The following is a 17,040-nucleotide window of genomic DNA, read 5'->3' as shown; positions in this document are numbered from 1 at the left end:
TCTTCAGATGATGTTGTAAGGGATATCACTGCTTACCTGAAAGTACTATTAAAGAAAAGCTTGAAAGGATTCACATCGACCATGCCTGATTCTCTAACCGGAATCAATGTCCATATTTGTCCGCCAGTAGAACTGAGAATTTAACAAGGTTGACAGAGGTGGTAATCTGCAACAGCAGGAGTGCGTCTGACCCCGGACTACTTTTACACTGTGGTCCTAAATACAATTAAATAAGCACTAACAGCACATGCCCTCCTTAGCTAAACATATGTGACTGCCTTTGGGAAACTACAGTTTTAAGGAGAAAATACTCAATAGCAATGGCGTTGTTAAATGAATTTGCACATGGTTTGTCTAAAAGCATATTAAAAACACCACAAAGACAAATAAACAACAGAAAACTGTCTTTCACCTCAATGGGGACTTTAAAGCAGCCCAATTTGGCAACACTGATTGCATGACATCCTGAGTAGATTGTACTTCTTCTGAGAGTCCAACACACACTCTGTGTAATATGGCTTAACATGCCATATTGTCTTGGCAGTTATTCATCATTTTGTTTCTGAACTTTGATGAAACAACAGAGAGAAAGAAAAGGTGGACAATTTTGTTTCAAATGAAAGGAAATGTAAATCTTGCTCCAGGATGTATGTAGCCAAGCCTGTCCTCTGTTGGATCATAATTCTGTGCTTTAGGCAGGAAACTCAAGGTATTGTTGATCTTTATTTATGTCATTACAGTGTGTATTTTGTTTAATGTTTATTATTATATTCCTGGATTTCCCATCCACTCCCTCTTTCTGAATTAGAAACCACACATTATTAAAATACCAGGAGAGCACAGATGCTTCAATAACACCATGTTCTCTCCTCCATCCCTCCAGCCAAACCTACGATCTCTATGCTGAACCGAACCAGGGTGGCACTAGCAGGAGAAACTCTTCATTTCAAACTGTTAGTGTGTATCCCAGCAAACTACACCACTAACAAACTTAGATTGTACCATAATCAGAGCAGAAGGATAATTTGGAGTAGAGAACTTAAAAGTGTATTTTTTGAAACTACACAGTTGGAGATGGCACGTATCAAAATGCGCAATAGTTCCAGTTCTGGCAATTACTACTTTTATTATACAGATCAGAAGGTGCATTGGGTGGTTCAAGTGAGAGGTGAGTACACGGATCATTGATCCAGGGTTGGTCCTACATTCTATATGCTCCATAATTGAAATGCACTGCTGTGACTGAGAGATTAGCATATGAATGAATCTTGAAATTAACCGTTTACATTTCTGATTTTTTAAAATAAAGACATGAGTTTGGCCATGTGACTAGGCATGTTAGACTTAAAACTGACACTTTCAGCAAAAAAGAGCTGTAATGCAAAAACCGAGCCACAAACAAAGTTCTTTTTTTACGTTCTCTCTATTTCTTCTATTTTACTCTTACTCCAACTCTTTGTTTTCCAGATAAGGGTTATCAGCAGCAACTTGAGTTAGACAGTGCCATCTTCACAATGATGGCATTTTCAGGAACTCTGCTCATCTTCAGTGTTGCTGGGTCACTTTACATAGTAAAAAGCTACAAGGTAAAACTTGGCTGCACAGTGTGTCGTAGAGACATTAGAACATACTGCAATAATTCATTTTATTCTAATTTGTTGAATGTACGTTTATTTAATTTCAGATGCTCTCTTGTATACTTTAATGCATTAATTAGATGGTACTCATGCTGTAAAAGTTCAGTACATCTCAAAGGATTCAATCTAAGAATGGGGGGGGGGTTGTACGCTGGACGTGTGAACATTGATTATAACATTACAATGGCACCTGTCAAGGGGTGGGATATACTGGGCAGCAAGTAAACAGTCTTTCATGTGTCAGAAGAAGAAAAAATGGGCGGGTGAAAATATCTGAATAACTTGGACAAGGACCAAATAGTGATAGCTGGATGACTGGTCAGAGCAGCTCCAAAACACAAAGTCTTGTTGCAGTGTTTAGTTTAGATCGGGTGGCTGGCTGGGTACGAATGTATCATTTACCTGGGGAAGAGGTGGCAGTAGGATGAACTATGGGAAGAAGGCAGACCGGTGGAGGGATCTGACATTCATGTGGATGATACTTCCCGCCTGCCTGAAGATTGGTTCAGCAGAAATATGCTCCCTGGTGCACTGCATAAACTGTTTAAAAAAATGGTTTTGAGGAATGTGAAAAAAAAAAAAGTTGAAGATGTTGCCTTTGTCTCCAGATTCCCCAGATCTCAATCTGATTGAGCATCTGTGGGATGTGCAGCAAATCTAATCCATGGAGGCATCAACTTGCAACTTGCAGGGCTTAAAGCATCTGTTTCCAATGTCTAGATAGTACAGGCAACATTATGAGATTTTGTTGTGTCCATGTTTCGACGCGTCGGAGCTGCTTTGACAACACAAGGGGGACCGACATGATATAAGGCAGGTGTTTTTAATGTTATGGCTGATCAGTATTTATGGACTCATAACTAAACGGTAAATGCCAGTTCAGAAAAGATGACATATGTGCTATTATGCAAGATGTATAAATAAAATAAAAATACATTTTTAGGAACACCATACTTGTAGAGATGACAAAAATGTCGCAGACCAGAGGCCAGGGTGGAGTGATGAAGTGATACTGGATGAAGATGCTGAATCTACACAACTCTACACCGTGAGATAACAGTCGATTTCTCTTTTGGATAATAGTCATTTGCTCTTTCTTTGTCTCTGTATTTGGCATTTGTTGGTACAAGGTTGTTCTACCAGTTTTAATAAGAATTTTAAATTAAGTACATCATCTAATACTCCATTCCATCAGGCGCTACAATACAAATCAAGCTCCATTTATGATACAGTGCATCTAGACGTGATGCATGAAGAATACACAAAGAAAACATCTGATGAAAATGTTTGTTTTATAAATGGTGTAATATTATGGCATGTATACCTACATTAAAACAAAATTGTCATAAAAATTTAATGTATAGCTTTAAGGTATTGAATGTATAAACAGAGTTCATAACTCAAGCATGTGTTTACTGATATGGAAGCATATGGGTAGCATTATTCAATTTGGGATGTAATATGCAAAATGACAATGCAATATGTAAAATGGCAATGCATTTCTGTATTTACATTTACATTTTCCAATACTGTGAGTGTTAATGCAATTAAGAAAAATAGCATTTAAATGATCATTTTGCCATAGTTTTTGCTTTAACATGTTAGACATATCTAATCATTTCTGTAATACATTTTCATTTTAATTTTGCAACTTATAAAGCATTAAAATTATTATTAATTTTACATATTAAAACTGGTGTAGTAAATGGCAAATTAAAATTATGTAATTTCATTTTCATTTTGCACCAAACGTTGCACAAATGTATTGGAAAATGTAAATGTATATACAGAAATGCATAGCCATTTTACATATTGCATTGTCATTTTGCATATAACATCCCAAATTGAATAATGCTACCCATATGCTTCCATATACTGAAGATATAAGCATGCAGTTATGACACTTCATTTTTTGTTAAAACAAATAAAAAGGTAATACCTTTGAACTCAGACACACAATTAAACTAATACGTAAACTAAATAAGTAATCCTGCAGTTGTAAAGCATGTTGAGAAATTGCTACACATATGAGCAGTTGGTCATGATTGCTTTATTTCTAAATGTTAATAAATGATCTAACCCATGATTATCCTTGCTTGATGATGTATGGTTATAATAATAAAAATGAAACAATTGTAAGTCTTGTTTCAGAATGCCAACAGTTTCTATTGCTTCGTTCTCTTACAGAACCGCGAAGAACAAGAAGATGAAGTATTTGATTTGGTTTATGAAAACGTGAATGAATGAAGTAGTAATGATTAAGTTAATTAATTTGAATCATGAATACTTGCTGGATTTTTTTTTAAATATAATTTAATATTTTATGGGCCAGTGTAAAATAAAATAAATGAAATATGAAAACAACTGAATTTTGTGTCGTTTTCCCCCAAATTCATCAAGCCTCTCACCAGAGGATTTTTTTTGTAAAAGCCCCGCCCTTACTCTATGTAAGCCAATCAAATAATCTTCAGATGTGTGTAACCATAGACAGTAAAAGAAATGGACACAGCGACCCCATTGGAACTCAATTGAGACAAATGAAGCCCAGTTTTAGCGTTTTTTAGCACTTCCGTTTCTGACGCGCAGACTCAAACGAAGCTTGACGACGTCAGCAACCTGTCTGGCAGATGTAAATCTTCTAGTAGCTGTGCGTGCAAACTGCCATCGTTAATCTTGCAGAGTAGGCGAGCTTGAGCGGGGAGTTCTTTGTCGTGAGTGAGCAGGAGTAAGTTTTCTGATTAATTATTTTGTATAGTATTTTAAAATGTACCGACAGTACGCCATATTAAGTTAATTGCCTGCGAGCTTCTCCTCCTGTCTGTACGGTAATGCGACAGAGAGCCGAGTGGTTATGACGCAATCGTTAGCCTATTTTTTACAAAAACTGTTCATACGGGGCTATAATGTAACATAGAAGGTAATGGAGCCCTTTATACATTGTCGTGCATCTTTAGAAATAAATAATGGACAAACAGAGTCTTCAAACGCCTCAGATGTAAAGTTATTCGCTGTCAAAGTGACGCCAAAATGAATGGGAGTCAATGGGAATGCTAACGCAAGTGAAGTTCTGCTAAAAGATGGCAGCCCCCACCCGACTTCAACTTCCGGTCGAGTTCCTTGCCCCTTGTGTGTAACCAATAGGAACGCTCGTATCCTAACTTCCTGTCAGTTTGCTCCTCCTCTTGGAAGTGTCAACATGGCAGCCGAGGGAGATTTCCTGACGCGCTACCGGGCGGTGTCAAATAAACTGAAAAAGTAAGAGCTTAAATAACAGTTTTATATTACTAATTAAAAAAAACGTTTTTGCAATGTTAACTTTGATAGATTGTTAATGTTGTCTACAATTCTGAGCATAACTAAAGAATGTCATGGTAGCTGTACACTACCCTCGCTAGCATGTTGCTAATTCAATTTGAAGAGCTAACTTTAACGTTACTAAATACAGTTCGCGTCAGTACGATCTATAATGGTCAAACTACAGAAGGTTTGTGCATTAACAGCTGAGGATGACATCTTGTAGATGTTTAATGTTATGCCATCGGCTCTATCCTAGAGGACGTTCGGTATGGATGTTCAGCATGTCAAATTAATCTCATTTAGTGGCGTTTTAACATTTTGTTCTCCTCCTTTAAATCACAGACGTTTTCTTCGGAAGCCTAATGTCGCTGAAGCAAGTGAACAGTTCGGTGAGTATTGTGTCAGAAGAGGGATGCCACTCTCTGTTTATCATTAGTCTTATTTCAGGGAAGTCGTGATCTACTGGTTGGAGAGTTTGACAAGGTTGTTGGTTCGAGTCTCGGGCAGGAAATATCACGACTGAGGTGCCCTAGAGCAAGGCATTGAACCCTAAATGGCTGCCCACTGCTCCGGGTGTGTGTTCACTGCTCTGTGTGTGTGCACTTTGGATGGGTTAAATGCAGGGCACGAATTCTGAGTATGGGTCACCATACTTGGCTGTATGTCACATCACTTTCACTTTTTCACTTTCACTTATTCATTATGTGATATCTTTCCTCAGGTCAGCTGGCCAAGGAGCTCAAACAGCAGGACTGTCCTCAGTATGCTGCCTTCTGTAATCTCGCCATGGCCCGGTAACACAGCTTCTCTCGTTTCTTCATCCTCTTGTGTCTGATCTGAACAACATGTGGAAATGTTTTTTCTTCTTGTTCTGTTGTCGTAGCTGTGAGCAGACCCTGTTCAACGCACCAGGAGAAGCCCTGGCTTTGACTGATGCAGCCAGACTCTTTCTGGCCTCAGAACAGGAAACCAGAGCACTGAGGGCTCCCGGCTTCGATGAGAACATGCAGGCAGCCATGAACTGCTATAGTTTTGCTATTAAGGTATTTATCGGGATCAAATTTATCACCAGATAATTAGCAGATGAGCATATATAACTACAGGTTGTTATTTTACAGAATGTTGGACTCAGACTTGCATGCGCAGCTTTAAATAGACTGAAGAGATACTTTTAATATAAATATATATATATATAATTTTTTTTTTTTTTTTAACAAATAAATTGCTCCTGCTCCGTTTAGTCTGACATGGTTGTCTATGCAGATTTTGTGTTGTTGTTTTTTGGTTGTTGTTGGTTTTTTTTGGACATTATGTTGCAGATATGTACTTGTATATTGTTTAGGTCTATATTGAGATGAATCAGCCTGTTATGGCGGCCAGTCTCTCACTGGAGCTTGGCAATGCTCTGAAGGTGAGACATAGATCATTGTAATACATGGGAGCGGCTTTCTGTTTATAAATAAATAAAAATCGCATATTCATTTTGTTCCACTGTGCTTAACCGTGTTGTTGTCCTGTTTGTATTTGTGTGTAGGAGATGAACAGACCCGGGGAGGCGATAGTTCACTTCCAGAGAGCCGCAGAACTGCAGATTCAGACTCCGATTGAGGCCCTGCAGTCACTGTGGGAAATGGCCTCCTGCAAAATACTGACCCGTGAGTTCAACGATAGCAGCATTTTCCTGCCAGAATGCAATGATTCATTTTGACATTGAGATTAAGTTGAAATTCTGCGGTCGTCAGGGCGGTGATGTGATGTTTGATTGATAGGTGATCATGATGGCGCTCTTGCTGTTCTTTCTGAAATGCAGCACATGAGCCAGGAAAGAGGACTACAGCTACCTGGGACAAATACCCCTGTCGGTATGAATATAATGAACTTTCACACCATAATACAATCAATCTTAGTTTTGAAAAACTAGCTGGGTGTGGACTGGTGGCCTCATTTTAGGGATTTTCACTAGCTGTGCTGTTTTGAATTTTAATTTTTTTAAATTTCCTAATTATACCCTGCAATACCAAATTTATAAGCAGCAGTTATGTTTTGTGGCTGATTTTCATGCTTGTCTAGGATCTGTTTTGCAGTAGCAGAGTCATTTGTGTATTTGATATCTGCTAATAATAATTACACCATGAAAATTAAGCATATGCTGTTGGATTCATGCTTCAACTCTGTTTGTTTTATTTTCCAGGAGCATATATGGATATCATAGCAAAGTGCGAAATCTGCAGGGTTTTACTTCTTATGTTGCTTGAGGTAAATTATGTTTTTAAAATCTGTAAGGTTGACAAATAAGCTGTTCACATTTTGTACTGTATATTAAGAAACCAGACCAATAGCATTAGTGTGTTTGTTTACTATCCTCATATGACACTATATGTTTGTGTCTTTTTTTTTTTAAGCCTCCCCCTCAAAAGCTGTTACCCGAGCACGCTCAAACACTAGAACGATATGCCTGGGAATCCTTCGACTCACACAGTCAGGGTAAGACTTCTGAGCGAAATTGTTTTTGAAATTGCACAGTGTTTTATTCGGTTGCTATTTTTTCTTCTTACCGTCTGTTCTTTAGTAAACTTCCTTCCAGAAAATGTGTTCCTCCTCCTGCAGTCGGTTGTGGTGAGTATTTAAAATCCAGTTTAAACCGGGAAATTATCTGATGAAAAGTTTTTAGAGTCTGAAATATTTAAAACAAAGCATTATTTTATAACACAATATAGAAATATATTTGACAAAATCTCAGAATCAACATATTAGAATGTTTAATGAAGGATTATGGGACACTGAAGACTGAAAGAATGGATGCTGAAAATTCAGCTTTGTCATCACAGGAATAAATGATCAAAATATATATTAAAATAGAAAATGGCTTTAAATTATATCACATTTCACAATATAAGCCTTTTTTTACTGCATTTTTGCTAAATAAATGCAGCCTTAGTGAGTATAATACACTAAAACATCATGCAGTCTTTACAACATTAAAATATTGAATTGTAATTTCAGCATTTTATATACATTTTTACATTGATAGTGTGATTTGCAGTGAAAATTTACAAAATTAGAAAATATCAAAATAGAACCATTTGCACTAGTGGTCTCTGACTTTAGACTGCACTGTTTGCTATAATGTGAAAAATGCTATAAACTGATTACTAGTAGTCAGAACTGTTATCTTGGATTAGGATGGCTAAATGGTTTGACTGGCCTGTTTACAGATGGCCTGTCAGGAAAAGGATACAGAATCTCTCAAGGCTCTCCAGACAGAATTATGGTGAACTTTATGCATTTCTTGACTTACACTATGCATTTATATATATTAGACTGAAGCCTTTGGAATTCGATAAACAGCACCGTTCTCTTCTCTCACAACAGGCCTCTCCTTTCGGCAGAACAGAATCATCTCCTCCATTTAGTGGTTCAGGAACGAATTACACCCTCCGGTCAGGGCATATGATTTGGTAGCATACACCCCCACAAAACAGTTCTTATTGGAACATTCCTGAGCCAGTGCCTTGTGCATTTTGCATGAGGACTGTAGAAGGTCGCTGAACCTAGCAGAGCTGTACATACACCTATGAAAATGCCTAAAATAACAGAAGGTTTATTTGCTTTTGTAATAATGAATGTACATTTTATTCCCCATTTTCATATAACGGTAAGATATTGTATGAAAAAGGTAAATGATTATGTTGAAGCTGTTATGTTGAAAAGTTAAATATTGATGTAAATAATAAAAGAACAAATGAGTTTCTTATGGCAAGGTCTTTATATTCATATTGCAACCTAAAAATGCATCTAGAGCTGGCTTTAACTCTAACCAAACAAAGTAAGGGGCTTCTCCCTTGAGAGGATGGTGAATAATTACTCCCATCAAATTATGAATAGATATTTTCACTTTATAAATCCAAAGCATTCTAAAAATATTTTTGGAACCTTCTGTGGTCTAGAATCAGGACCTTACAGGGTGATCATCTGACCACACGAACAATCATTCATCATCATGCTAATTAAAAATGGCTGGCATAGCAACAGGGCCCATGATGTCATTATCAAGAAAGCATTTCTCCTCACAGAAACCGTAAGTAAATATGGCAGAGGGTCTGTACAGTGAAATTACAAAAGGATTGTGTATTCAGAAGTCTAGATGATCAAGTGGATGATCACAAATTTAAACAGCACCATAATGCACTGCAGTAACAAAGATTTGACATTTTTCTTGACCTAGAGACTATCCTGTGCTATTGCCATTTAAACACACACAGACACACAACTCCATTAAAAAAGAAAATATATAAAAAAAATAAATAAATCCATGTTTAAGACAATGCTCTTTCTTAAAGTGCAAGTGATGTTTAAAACTACACTGTAACATTTGTGTATGTACTTCATATGTACAATTTATATTTCTCTTTATACATATTATAAATTTTACACGTCATTCTTGTATATACTGCATTTTCACCATCAAATTGTCTAACTGGCCTCAGTGCTTTGAGAAACTACCAAAGATGATCTAGCAAAACAATCTATTAAACAAAACTCTTCTTAAGAAACTTCTCCGGCAAATTTTCCTCAAATGCTGAATCAACAATTTCTCACTGACAGATTTTAAACTTTGCATGTTACTTTCGTTTTTACAATTCCAACCAACCCCTGTAATATTTGAGACAACTCATTGTTTTTCCAAGTTGTACACTTCAGACTGGGAAATAAAATTAAGTCTGTACATTAGAGCGAGGGCTAAAGTTTAATCCACTCTCTTGCGCAGAATGATGTACATAATTCCAGTGAAGAGGGTCAGCAGCCACCCGAACCAGGCCATGATGTAGGACCAGCCATACCAGCCATTCTTCTCACCTCTGTGAAAGTGATCGCTGTAGACTGACAGAGCCACCATAATGCAGAAACCTAGAGGTCCAAGAGAATTGTATAAAAGTACAACAAAAATGTATATCTGTATGACCTTTAGGACCTCAAAGGCAATGTTCCACAAGGATTGTTTCAATAACGTCCTAATTTATCCTCAGGTTTACTGAAGCAGGGACTTACAGGAGATGAGCTGCACGACCCCAGAGATGGTGAACCTCTTTCCTTTGCCCAGAGTGAAGAGCTGGAACATGAACACGCACAGAGAGAACACAGCAAACAGGCAGGACAGAACTGCAAATGCCTGAACCGCCTGGAGATAGTCTAGAAGGATGAATTACAGGGGCATCATGTGAATGTCCCAGACGCTTAAAAACAAAGGTTCTTTACTGGCATGAAGAAACCTAAACATCTATGGAAGTTCTTTAGATTATTAAAATGTTTTTCGGACTAAGTAAAAAAACGTCTCTTTTAAGAACTGATCAATGAAGGATTCTTTGAGAACCTCAGATGGTTCTTTTATTGAAGACCCCACATCATTGAAGAATCTTTATTTTGGCTCGACTAATGAAAACAGGCAGATGTCCAATAACGCATACTTTTAACATTGTCTTACCTTTCCGGTAAGAGGTTGGTATGTCCATGTACACCCAGACATTATCATTGTTCTCCATCACCCATCTGCCCCACAAGTCTGTATAAAGGTTCTCTGTGAACCACCATGCCTGGGAAAATTAAAAACCTACCATTAACTATAAACAAAACACAATATAGTAGAAAAACACATACTTCACAACACATACTTTTTACATCTTCTACTGTTTCTGTGATACAAGTCGTGTATCTGCATGTATAATGAAAACATTAATTTTATTAAATATACACGTACATGCATAAAAGAGGAACAACATGAACTTACATCATCAATAGTTGCCCAAAATAGGAAGAAAATTGTAGTCAGATGAAGCAAACAGATTCCTGCCAGGGCCTTGAACATATTCAGAGGATGAGAGGGAAACAGGGTGGAACAATATCCTGCTGTAAGGGAAATATTATAAGACATGACATCTTGTGTTTAAGATATACTCTACATCAAAATGTCCCATGCAATTCAGCAGCCATCCAGTGATGACTTAATGACGATAGCCATGTTTTGAAGAAGAAAAAAAAAGTTGACATATTCAAAATGTGCCAAGCAAAGCATTCAGGAAGAAAGAATAAGGGGGTAGTAAAGACCTTTTTACATGATTTAAAATGAATGCTTTTAATTCATACAGAAACCTACTTTTAACAGTGTGCTTGTGATACTGCAGCCATTTGTGTGTTTACTTAGACATAAACAGCAATTGTTTTATCACTTCTATAAAGTCACTTTACTTTTGGGATACTAGCTTTGTTTCTAACAATATCGGCTGTTAAACTACAATGTCATGTGAGAGGAGAAGTAGCCTGCTCTGATGCTCTTTCTCTAAGTCACAGATGCAGTAGGTGAACTGACATGAAATTTAAAATACTGATGCATGCTGTTCATACAAACAACAAAAAGGTTTGAAGATAAAATATAGTGTTAAATCCCATTAAATTATAGAAATATTCCAACAGTTCGGATCATATCTTCAGCCAGTGCCTTGGTGTTTTATAATCATTGGTTGCCCATTTAAAACAGCGCCTGGTGCGATCATCACATAAATACTCTGTTATTATCGGTTAATTCTAGCAAACCACATTAGACAAAAGCTAATGCGAAAGCAGACAGAACGAATTCGTGTTACGTCATACGTTCAGATTCCGGTTTTCATTCAATTCTAAACATTCTACAGTTTAAAAATATATTTCCCTTTATTTCACATCGATTTTAAGACGCTTAATTGTATTAATAAATAACTTTACAACCTCACTGGCGTGATAATTGTAAAGCGATGGCATCATGGCACAGATAATAAAAGGTTACCTTGGATATTTTAAGCTCTCAGTTTTTTTTCGGAGCCTGTCTGATGTCCCACCATCCGAGGATATTCGTCCGTCGTCTCTCCCCCTCCCGCACTCTTTGCTGCATGGACCCCACCCATCCCACATCCATATTCATGCACGGGGTGTCTTAAGACTATCATCTTAATGTCAAATCAGCCACTAAAACATTTTACTTTTAAATACCGGCATGGCCAATGTTTAGAAGCCTCCTTAAACGTACTGTAAATTACTTTTTACCGAGTGTTCAATAATTCTGTGCAAGAGTTTGCGACGTCCAATCTGTTACCTAAAGCTGTGATGTGCTGCTGCACAGCGATCTATCCGCATGCTGCAGCATCCTAACTCAGCTCTTCTAGAGATACACTGACCGCAGACTACACACTCCCCCGGAGTCGCACCGTTAACTGCAGGTATAAAAGTGGTTGCACGGGCCAAACGCAGCACATGGCTACCCAACAATAGGTCGAACTCAGAGCCAGTCAAATCCCATCTCTCCAATCAGGGCGAAGTAGCGCAGAGAGGCAGAAAACGGTGCGCAGATACTTTGCAGAGGTTGATGATGAGTCATCTAAAGTGGGTTTTGAGCGACACCTAATGCGGATTGAATGGATTGCTAGTCTTACAAGTTATTAGTTTTTTTTTCTTTCGTCTAATTAGAGTGAGACTGATTACCTCTTGATAAACTGCTTAGGCTTTTAATGTTTAGCTCAATACATTAAAGTTTTTGAGAGAAAAAAAGTTTTTTCCCCTGTGCAGTAGTTTGTTTTTCATTGCCTATTTTTTCTGTGTAGGCCACGGATCTTTAAAAAGTATCTATAAGTTATTGATTATTGCAAAAAAATATTTATTAACTAAGCTATAATAAGTTTGTGTTAGCAACAGTTTAGTGATTATTTGCCTGCGGTTCGGTAGCCTATTAGAAAATTACTGACAATTAATTCCAGCTGTGGCTCGTGCCATTTAATAAATAAGTGCACATGCAGGCATCGTTTCGCAACGTATGTTGCCGTATTTAATTATTATTTATTTTTTATACGTAGCCTATTTCGATTATGCATTCGTTCGTAAGCGCATAATTTAAGTTAAACAAAACACCAAAACTTATGAGACGTTATTAGCTGCAGTTAAATAGTCTTTATCCAACATGAATGCATGCGGCCATTTCCCAGTACTTTGTGTTTTATTGTTGGTTTTTCAGGATGTTTTCTGTAGCGAATTTGCCAATAGGAAATACGCTCTATCGATGTTTGATTTTCACGACGATATTTCAAGTGGTGATATCTTCAAGTCGTTTTTTTGGCTAAACTCAAAACAGCGAAGAAGTGTGAAACCGGGAGATGGACAACTACAGACGCGAAAAACCAAACCGCGATTTGAATGCGGCGACCGGGTCTTAACACTTCTTCTGAAGCATGTCGATGTGACAAATATCAGATTTTATGGACGTAAGTGTAAACCAGATCTCCACAATGACCTGACATAACTCACATCAACCAGTAAATGCTTTTTTTGTGATGTCAGCGGATAATATTTAGTTGAGGCAGTTAGGCTCTTTTCCCCCTTTTCTGTAGCCATGACCTCTTAATCAGTTTAATGACTTTAGTCATATTTAAACTGCAGCTTTTGATCTTTTCTCTACCGATAGCACGAGGAGACCTGCTTCAATTGGACCATTTGGCAGCATTTTGTGGTGTTTCCATCAGAAATAAAAACACTGATGTTCACCTGCTGCTCAACTATGATTCCTGTTATATGAGACGAGAGGCAAGTTTGCACTTTATTTCAGTCTCAGTATTGCAGTTTTAAGTAGATCTATTAGCATTATTCCATGTTTTATTCTTGCTATAGGCAAATGAAAGGTCGACCTTTTTTTTTTTTTTTTTTTTAACTTATGACCGCCTGGGACTTGAATATCCAAATACATTGGACATTCAGTTATGGAAGAAGCAAACATGTTTTCATGTGCCATGTTAGAACAAAAGTGTCCAGAAATGGGATTTATTGTAATTGCAACGGGGGCGTCAATGAGATGACCATTAAATCAATTATCTTTATTCATTTGCTCAACATTCTAGCCAAACAAACATGTATTATCTCTGAGCTGGTATGGGGCAGATCTTGACCTGTCCTGTCCTGTAAGTGTTACCCCTCCATCCATCACATGTAAGAACAATAATCTGGAGTTGACTGTTGGTGATGGAACAGCAGATGAACTGTCCGTTTCATGTACGTATTGAGTGATTGTGGGGTGAAGGTGTTTCTGTAAGGTCTCAATCTTGTGATCTTGCAGATATTTGCTAATGTTTTCACAGTAAATGGAGAATGGGCACCTCTGCTTTATGTGGCAACTCGATGCTGGCACCAGAAACTGTCCAAGCAGGGAGGTCTCACCTTCTCAGTTGCATATACAAGCTGTGGTGTCACCGTCAGAGTAAGTACAGTGTTTGGTTTTTGTAACTGTTGGTGCAGTATTTCAACTATTGAAGATTTTTTTTTTTTTTTTTCTGACATGTGGTTTAAATGTGACCTCAGGATGGTCGTTCTCATCTGAAATTGAAACTAAAAGACAAGGTGATCACACTGTCCTGTCCACATGAGCCAAGACCAGTGTTTCCGATCAAGGATTCAGGACTTTCTGTGACAAACCAACAACTGCCAAAAAGGGAACCCAATGTATACCAAAAGCAACCAATTGGATTTCCTACAAAAGCAATAGCTAGTCAGATAGTGGAGGAGCAAGCATTTCCTGTTAAGCAACCCGCAGGAAATGCATCTAATACACCCTCTCGACCTCGAAGTCCTTTGCTGCCTAAAATACCGCCTTTACCTGGCTCTTTTAATCTAGCTGTAAACTTCCCATTTTCACTTCCCATACCAACACGGCCGGCTCCCCGAGACCATTTAGAAAGTAAACATGTGGCTCCTGCCCTGACTTATGCTCCAACCATTGATCCTACTGTCCCAAGCTCAGAGTTTAGCTCCAATATTCAAAATGGACAGTCCCATGTCCCTTATGACCAGACACAACAGGAACTTGATCCAGTCACTAAGGCTCCTAAACCTGAATCCCACCACATGCATTATCCTCATTTTGAAAGGCCTGCTTCGACTCATTCTCAAACAGAGTCTTCACCAGCTCTGCAATATCAACTTTCAAGAGCGCCTGTCCCAAGAGCTGCACAGTATCAGTCTTATGGGTCCGCTCAGAACTTACCTAAACCTAATCCACTTCAAGTAAATCCTGCTTTTGCCAGTTTAGCACAGTATATTCCACCTGGTTATTTCCTATGCTCCGATGATGGTCAAAAACTGCCACTTCGCCCACAGATGTTTCGGCCTCCTGTTCCAAATCAGCCTTCGCAATATCAAAATCCTAGATATCAAAAGCCTGACAGTACTCCACTTGAACCTGCTAATCCTGATAGACCTCCCATGAAAGGTTACTCTGAACATCAATTGACTAGTGATGTAGCTTCCAGCTCCCTTGATTCTGGTGCCCCACTTTACCAGCCAACTCAACATTTCCAGCCTCCTCTGTACCAGCGGTACTTCTACCAAAATGGTTATGGTCATCAAGGACCCACCACACCCTTATCATCTACTTCTCAGCGTATTCCCATAAATCTGCAATCTCAAACAAGGCCATATCCTCCTTATCCTGCTTCTCAAGATTCAAGACCCTTCCAGCCACAATATTACCAAAAGCCTAGTCAACCTTATGGGTCAATCCAACAGCCTTGGTCAACCAGACACTTTCCTGTTAAAGTGGTGTCTCAAGACTCGAGACCATTTATGTCAGCCTCAAGCCAGAGACCAGAGTATCTGCAGTATCAGAGTGGTGGAGACCAATCTCCAAATCCATATCAGAGGTCTGTTATCCATAACCCTGGCACAGGAATCTCAAGTCACTCACAATACTTGCCCAATCAGGTTTCCGAACTTTCATATCCACCATTGAGACCAGAGGTACTTTCAGGTGCTTTTTCCACAGAAAATACTGGATCTAGTTCTATAGGATTTTTACAGCCACGGTCCCAAGCTTCAATTCAAAGTCCACTTGTGTACCTTCCTTCACTTGAAAAAACTGAGGCACAAGTTGCACAAGTTCCTTACAATCAGGATCCTTCATTTGGATACATGGAGAATCCTGAAATCCACCCAGAATGGCCAATCGAACAAAGAAGTCAAGAGCCTCAGAGTGACACCCTGACGCCATATCCACAATTGAGACCAGAGGTACTTCCAGGTGACGTTTCCACAGAAAATACTGGAGCTAGTCCTATAGAATTTTTTCAGCCACGGTTTAAAGCTTTAAGTGCACCTGCGCACCTTTCCTTACAGGAAAAAAACTGAGGCAAAGGTTGAACGGCCAGGCAAACCAACACTCAGAATGACAGCCTGCCACTGCAGCAGTTCTTCAGATGGGCAAGACTACTGAAGGAGGTTTATGTGCCCCCATACTTAAGGTCTACCTCAGAGAAATAAGAGTAATTGGCAAAAAAAAAAAAATCTGGGTCCCTTTTCTGCATACCTGCTACTGCAACTTCATAATTAAAATATTTGCGGGGTTGACGTACAATGTTTGATTGGCAGAGAGGGTCTTAATTGAAAGGTCTCCGGTTGTCTTTTGTGAGGTTATTTAAACTTGTCTTCATGCTTTTGATAAAATGAGTTCAAAGTGAAAGTGACTTGATTAAAACTGTTCTATTGATTTTAAAGCAATAAATATTTTGAAGTTCTGTTGTGCTTGACTAATCTATTAGACTTACAATACATAGACTAATCATTAAAAAAGGAATAGCTGTTAAGGAGTAATAAAAATCTCTAAAAAAAAAAAAAATTCTGTATGTAACAATTTCTCTCACTTTTTGTGAATTTTTTTTTAAGAAAAAGGTTAACGGTAATACAACTCAATTCTCCTATTTCTGTAAAACTTATATTTATGAAAAAAACCCAAAATGTATATCCTATTTTATTTAGACCCCTTCCATCCATACCCTTAAAACAAAAGTCCCCATGAAATCAGAACTGAAGTTTTGTTTTTAGTATGAATATGTTCGGCTTAAGGGGGCTCCCACTTAAAGCACTGAGGCTTTGTCCAGAGCCAAACAGTCCTAGTTTTGTTCAAATCCACTAGGGAGAACACTCTTTCTGCATCTACATTTGAGTGGGGAAGCTACAATACTTTAAGTGACAGCCCCTGGCCCCTATTTAACATACATGCTACGAGCAAGTTCTGCAACCCTACTGTATGTATGCCTACAGTATG

At 38.2% G+C, this 17,040-nt stretch overlaps 4 protein-coding genes across 8 annotated transcripts; 3 read left to right on the top strand and 1 right to left on the bottom strand.

Annotated features, from left to right (window-relative positions):
• Positions 1–499: 499 nt before the first annotated feature.
• nfam1 (NFAT activating protein with ITAM motif 1) lies at positions 500–3,085 on the top strand. Of its 2 annotated transcripts, none has more exons than XR_003293021.1 (5): positions 500–709; positions 884–1,168; positions 1,468–1,586; positions 2,358–2,685; positions 2,833–3,085. XR_003293021.1 is itself a non-coding variant. In XM_026273744.1 (5 exons), the coding sequence occupies exons 1-5, from the start codon at positions 646–648 to the stop codon at positions 2,968–2,970; spliced, it is 711 nt and encodes a 236-aa protein (XP_026129529.1). In that variant the 5' UTR covers positions 500–645; the 3' UTR covers positions 2,971–3,085. The 2 variants fall into 2 exon arrangements, 1 of the variants encoding a protein (XP_026129529.1); XM_026273744.1 differs by having other exon boundaries at positions 2,581–2,685.
• A 1,706-nt stretch (positions 3,086–4,791) lies between these two features.
• On the top strand, positions 4,792–8,694 carry f8a (coagulation factor VIII associated). 2 transcript variants are annotated; one of them, XM_026273575.1, is made up of 12 exons: positions 4,792–4,892; positions 5,277–5,323; positions 5,656–5,728; positions 5,818–5,977; positions 6,277–6,345; positions 6,469–6,589; positions 6,704–6,796; positions 7,126–7,190; positions 7,337–7,418; positions 7,504–7,550; positions 8,150–8,205; positions 8,307–8,694. In XM_026273575.1, exons 1-12 carry the CDS (start codon positions 4,834–4,836, stop codon positions 8,386–8,388), a joined length of 954 nt encoding a protein of 317 aa, XP_026129360.1. In that variant the 5' UTR covers positions 4,792–4,833; the 3' UTR covers positions 8,389–8,694. The 2 variants fall into 2 exon arrangements, with proteins under 2 accessions (XP_026129360.1, XP_026129367.1); XM_026273582.1 differs by lacking the exon at positions 4,792–4,892 and having other exon boundaries at positions 5,294–5,507.
• A 241-nt stretch (positions 8,695–8,935) lies between these two features.
• On the bottom strand, positions 8,936–12,689 carry LOC113109957 (epithelial membrane protein 1). Of its 2 annotated transcripts, none has more exons than XM_026273884.1 (5): positions 11,752–12,689; positions 10,720–10,838; positions 10,417–10,525; positions 9,984–10,124; positions 8,936–9,842 (listed from the first exon to the last, which is right to left on the bottom strand). In XM_026273884.1, exons 2-5 carry the CDS (start codon positions 10,795–10,797, stop codon positions 9,682–9,684), a joined length of 489 nt encoding a protein of 162 aa, XP_026129669.1. In that variant the 5' UTR covers positions 10,798–10,838; positions 11,752–12,689; the 3' UTR covers positions 8,936–9,681. The 2 variants fall into 2 exon arrangements, with proteins under 2 accessions (XP_026129669.1, XP_026129678.1); XM_026273893.1 differs by having other exon boundaries at positions 10,720–10,835.
• Positions 12,690–12,817: 128 nt separating this feature from the next.
• Positions 12,818–16,510, top strand: LOC113109494 (uncharacterized). Of its 2 annotated transcripts, XM_026273058.1 has the most exons (6): positions 12,818–13,216; positions 13,417–13,535; positions 13,847–13,997; positions 14,084–14,202; positions 14,304–16,017; positions 16,113–16,510. In XM_026273058.1, exons 1-6 carry the CDS (start codon positions 12,916–12,918, stop codon positions 16,163–16,165), a joined length of 2,457 nt encoding a protein of 818 aa, XP_026128843.1. In that variant the 5' UTR covers positions 12,818–12,915; the 3' UTR covers positions 16,166–16,510. The 2 variants fall into 2 exon arrangements, with proteins under 2 accessions (XP_026128843.1, XP_026128836.1); XM_026273051.1 differs by having other exon boundaries at positions 14,304–16,510.
• The last annotated feature ends 530 nt before the right edge of the window (positions 16,511–17,040 follow it).

This window comes from Carassius auratus, chromosome 1 (genome assembly GCF_003368295.1).
Source record: "Carassius auratus strain Wakin chromosome 1, ASM336829v1, whole genome shotgun sequence".
In the NCBI taxonomy this organism is placed as follows: domain Eukaryota; kingdom Metazoa; phylum Chordata; class Actinopteri; order Cypriniformes; family Cyprinidae; genus Carassius; species Carassius auratus.
Note: the sequence above shows the minus strand (reverse complement) of the source record. Positions and strands in the feature narration are given on the sequence as shown.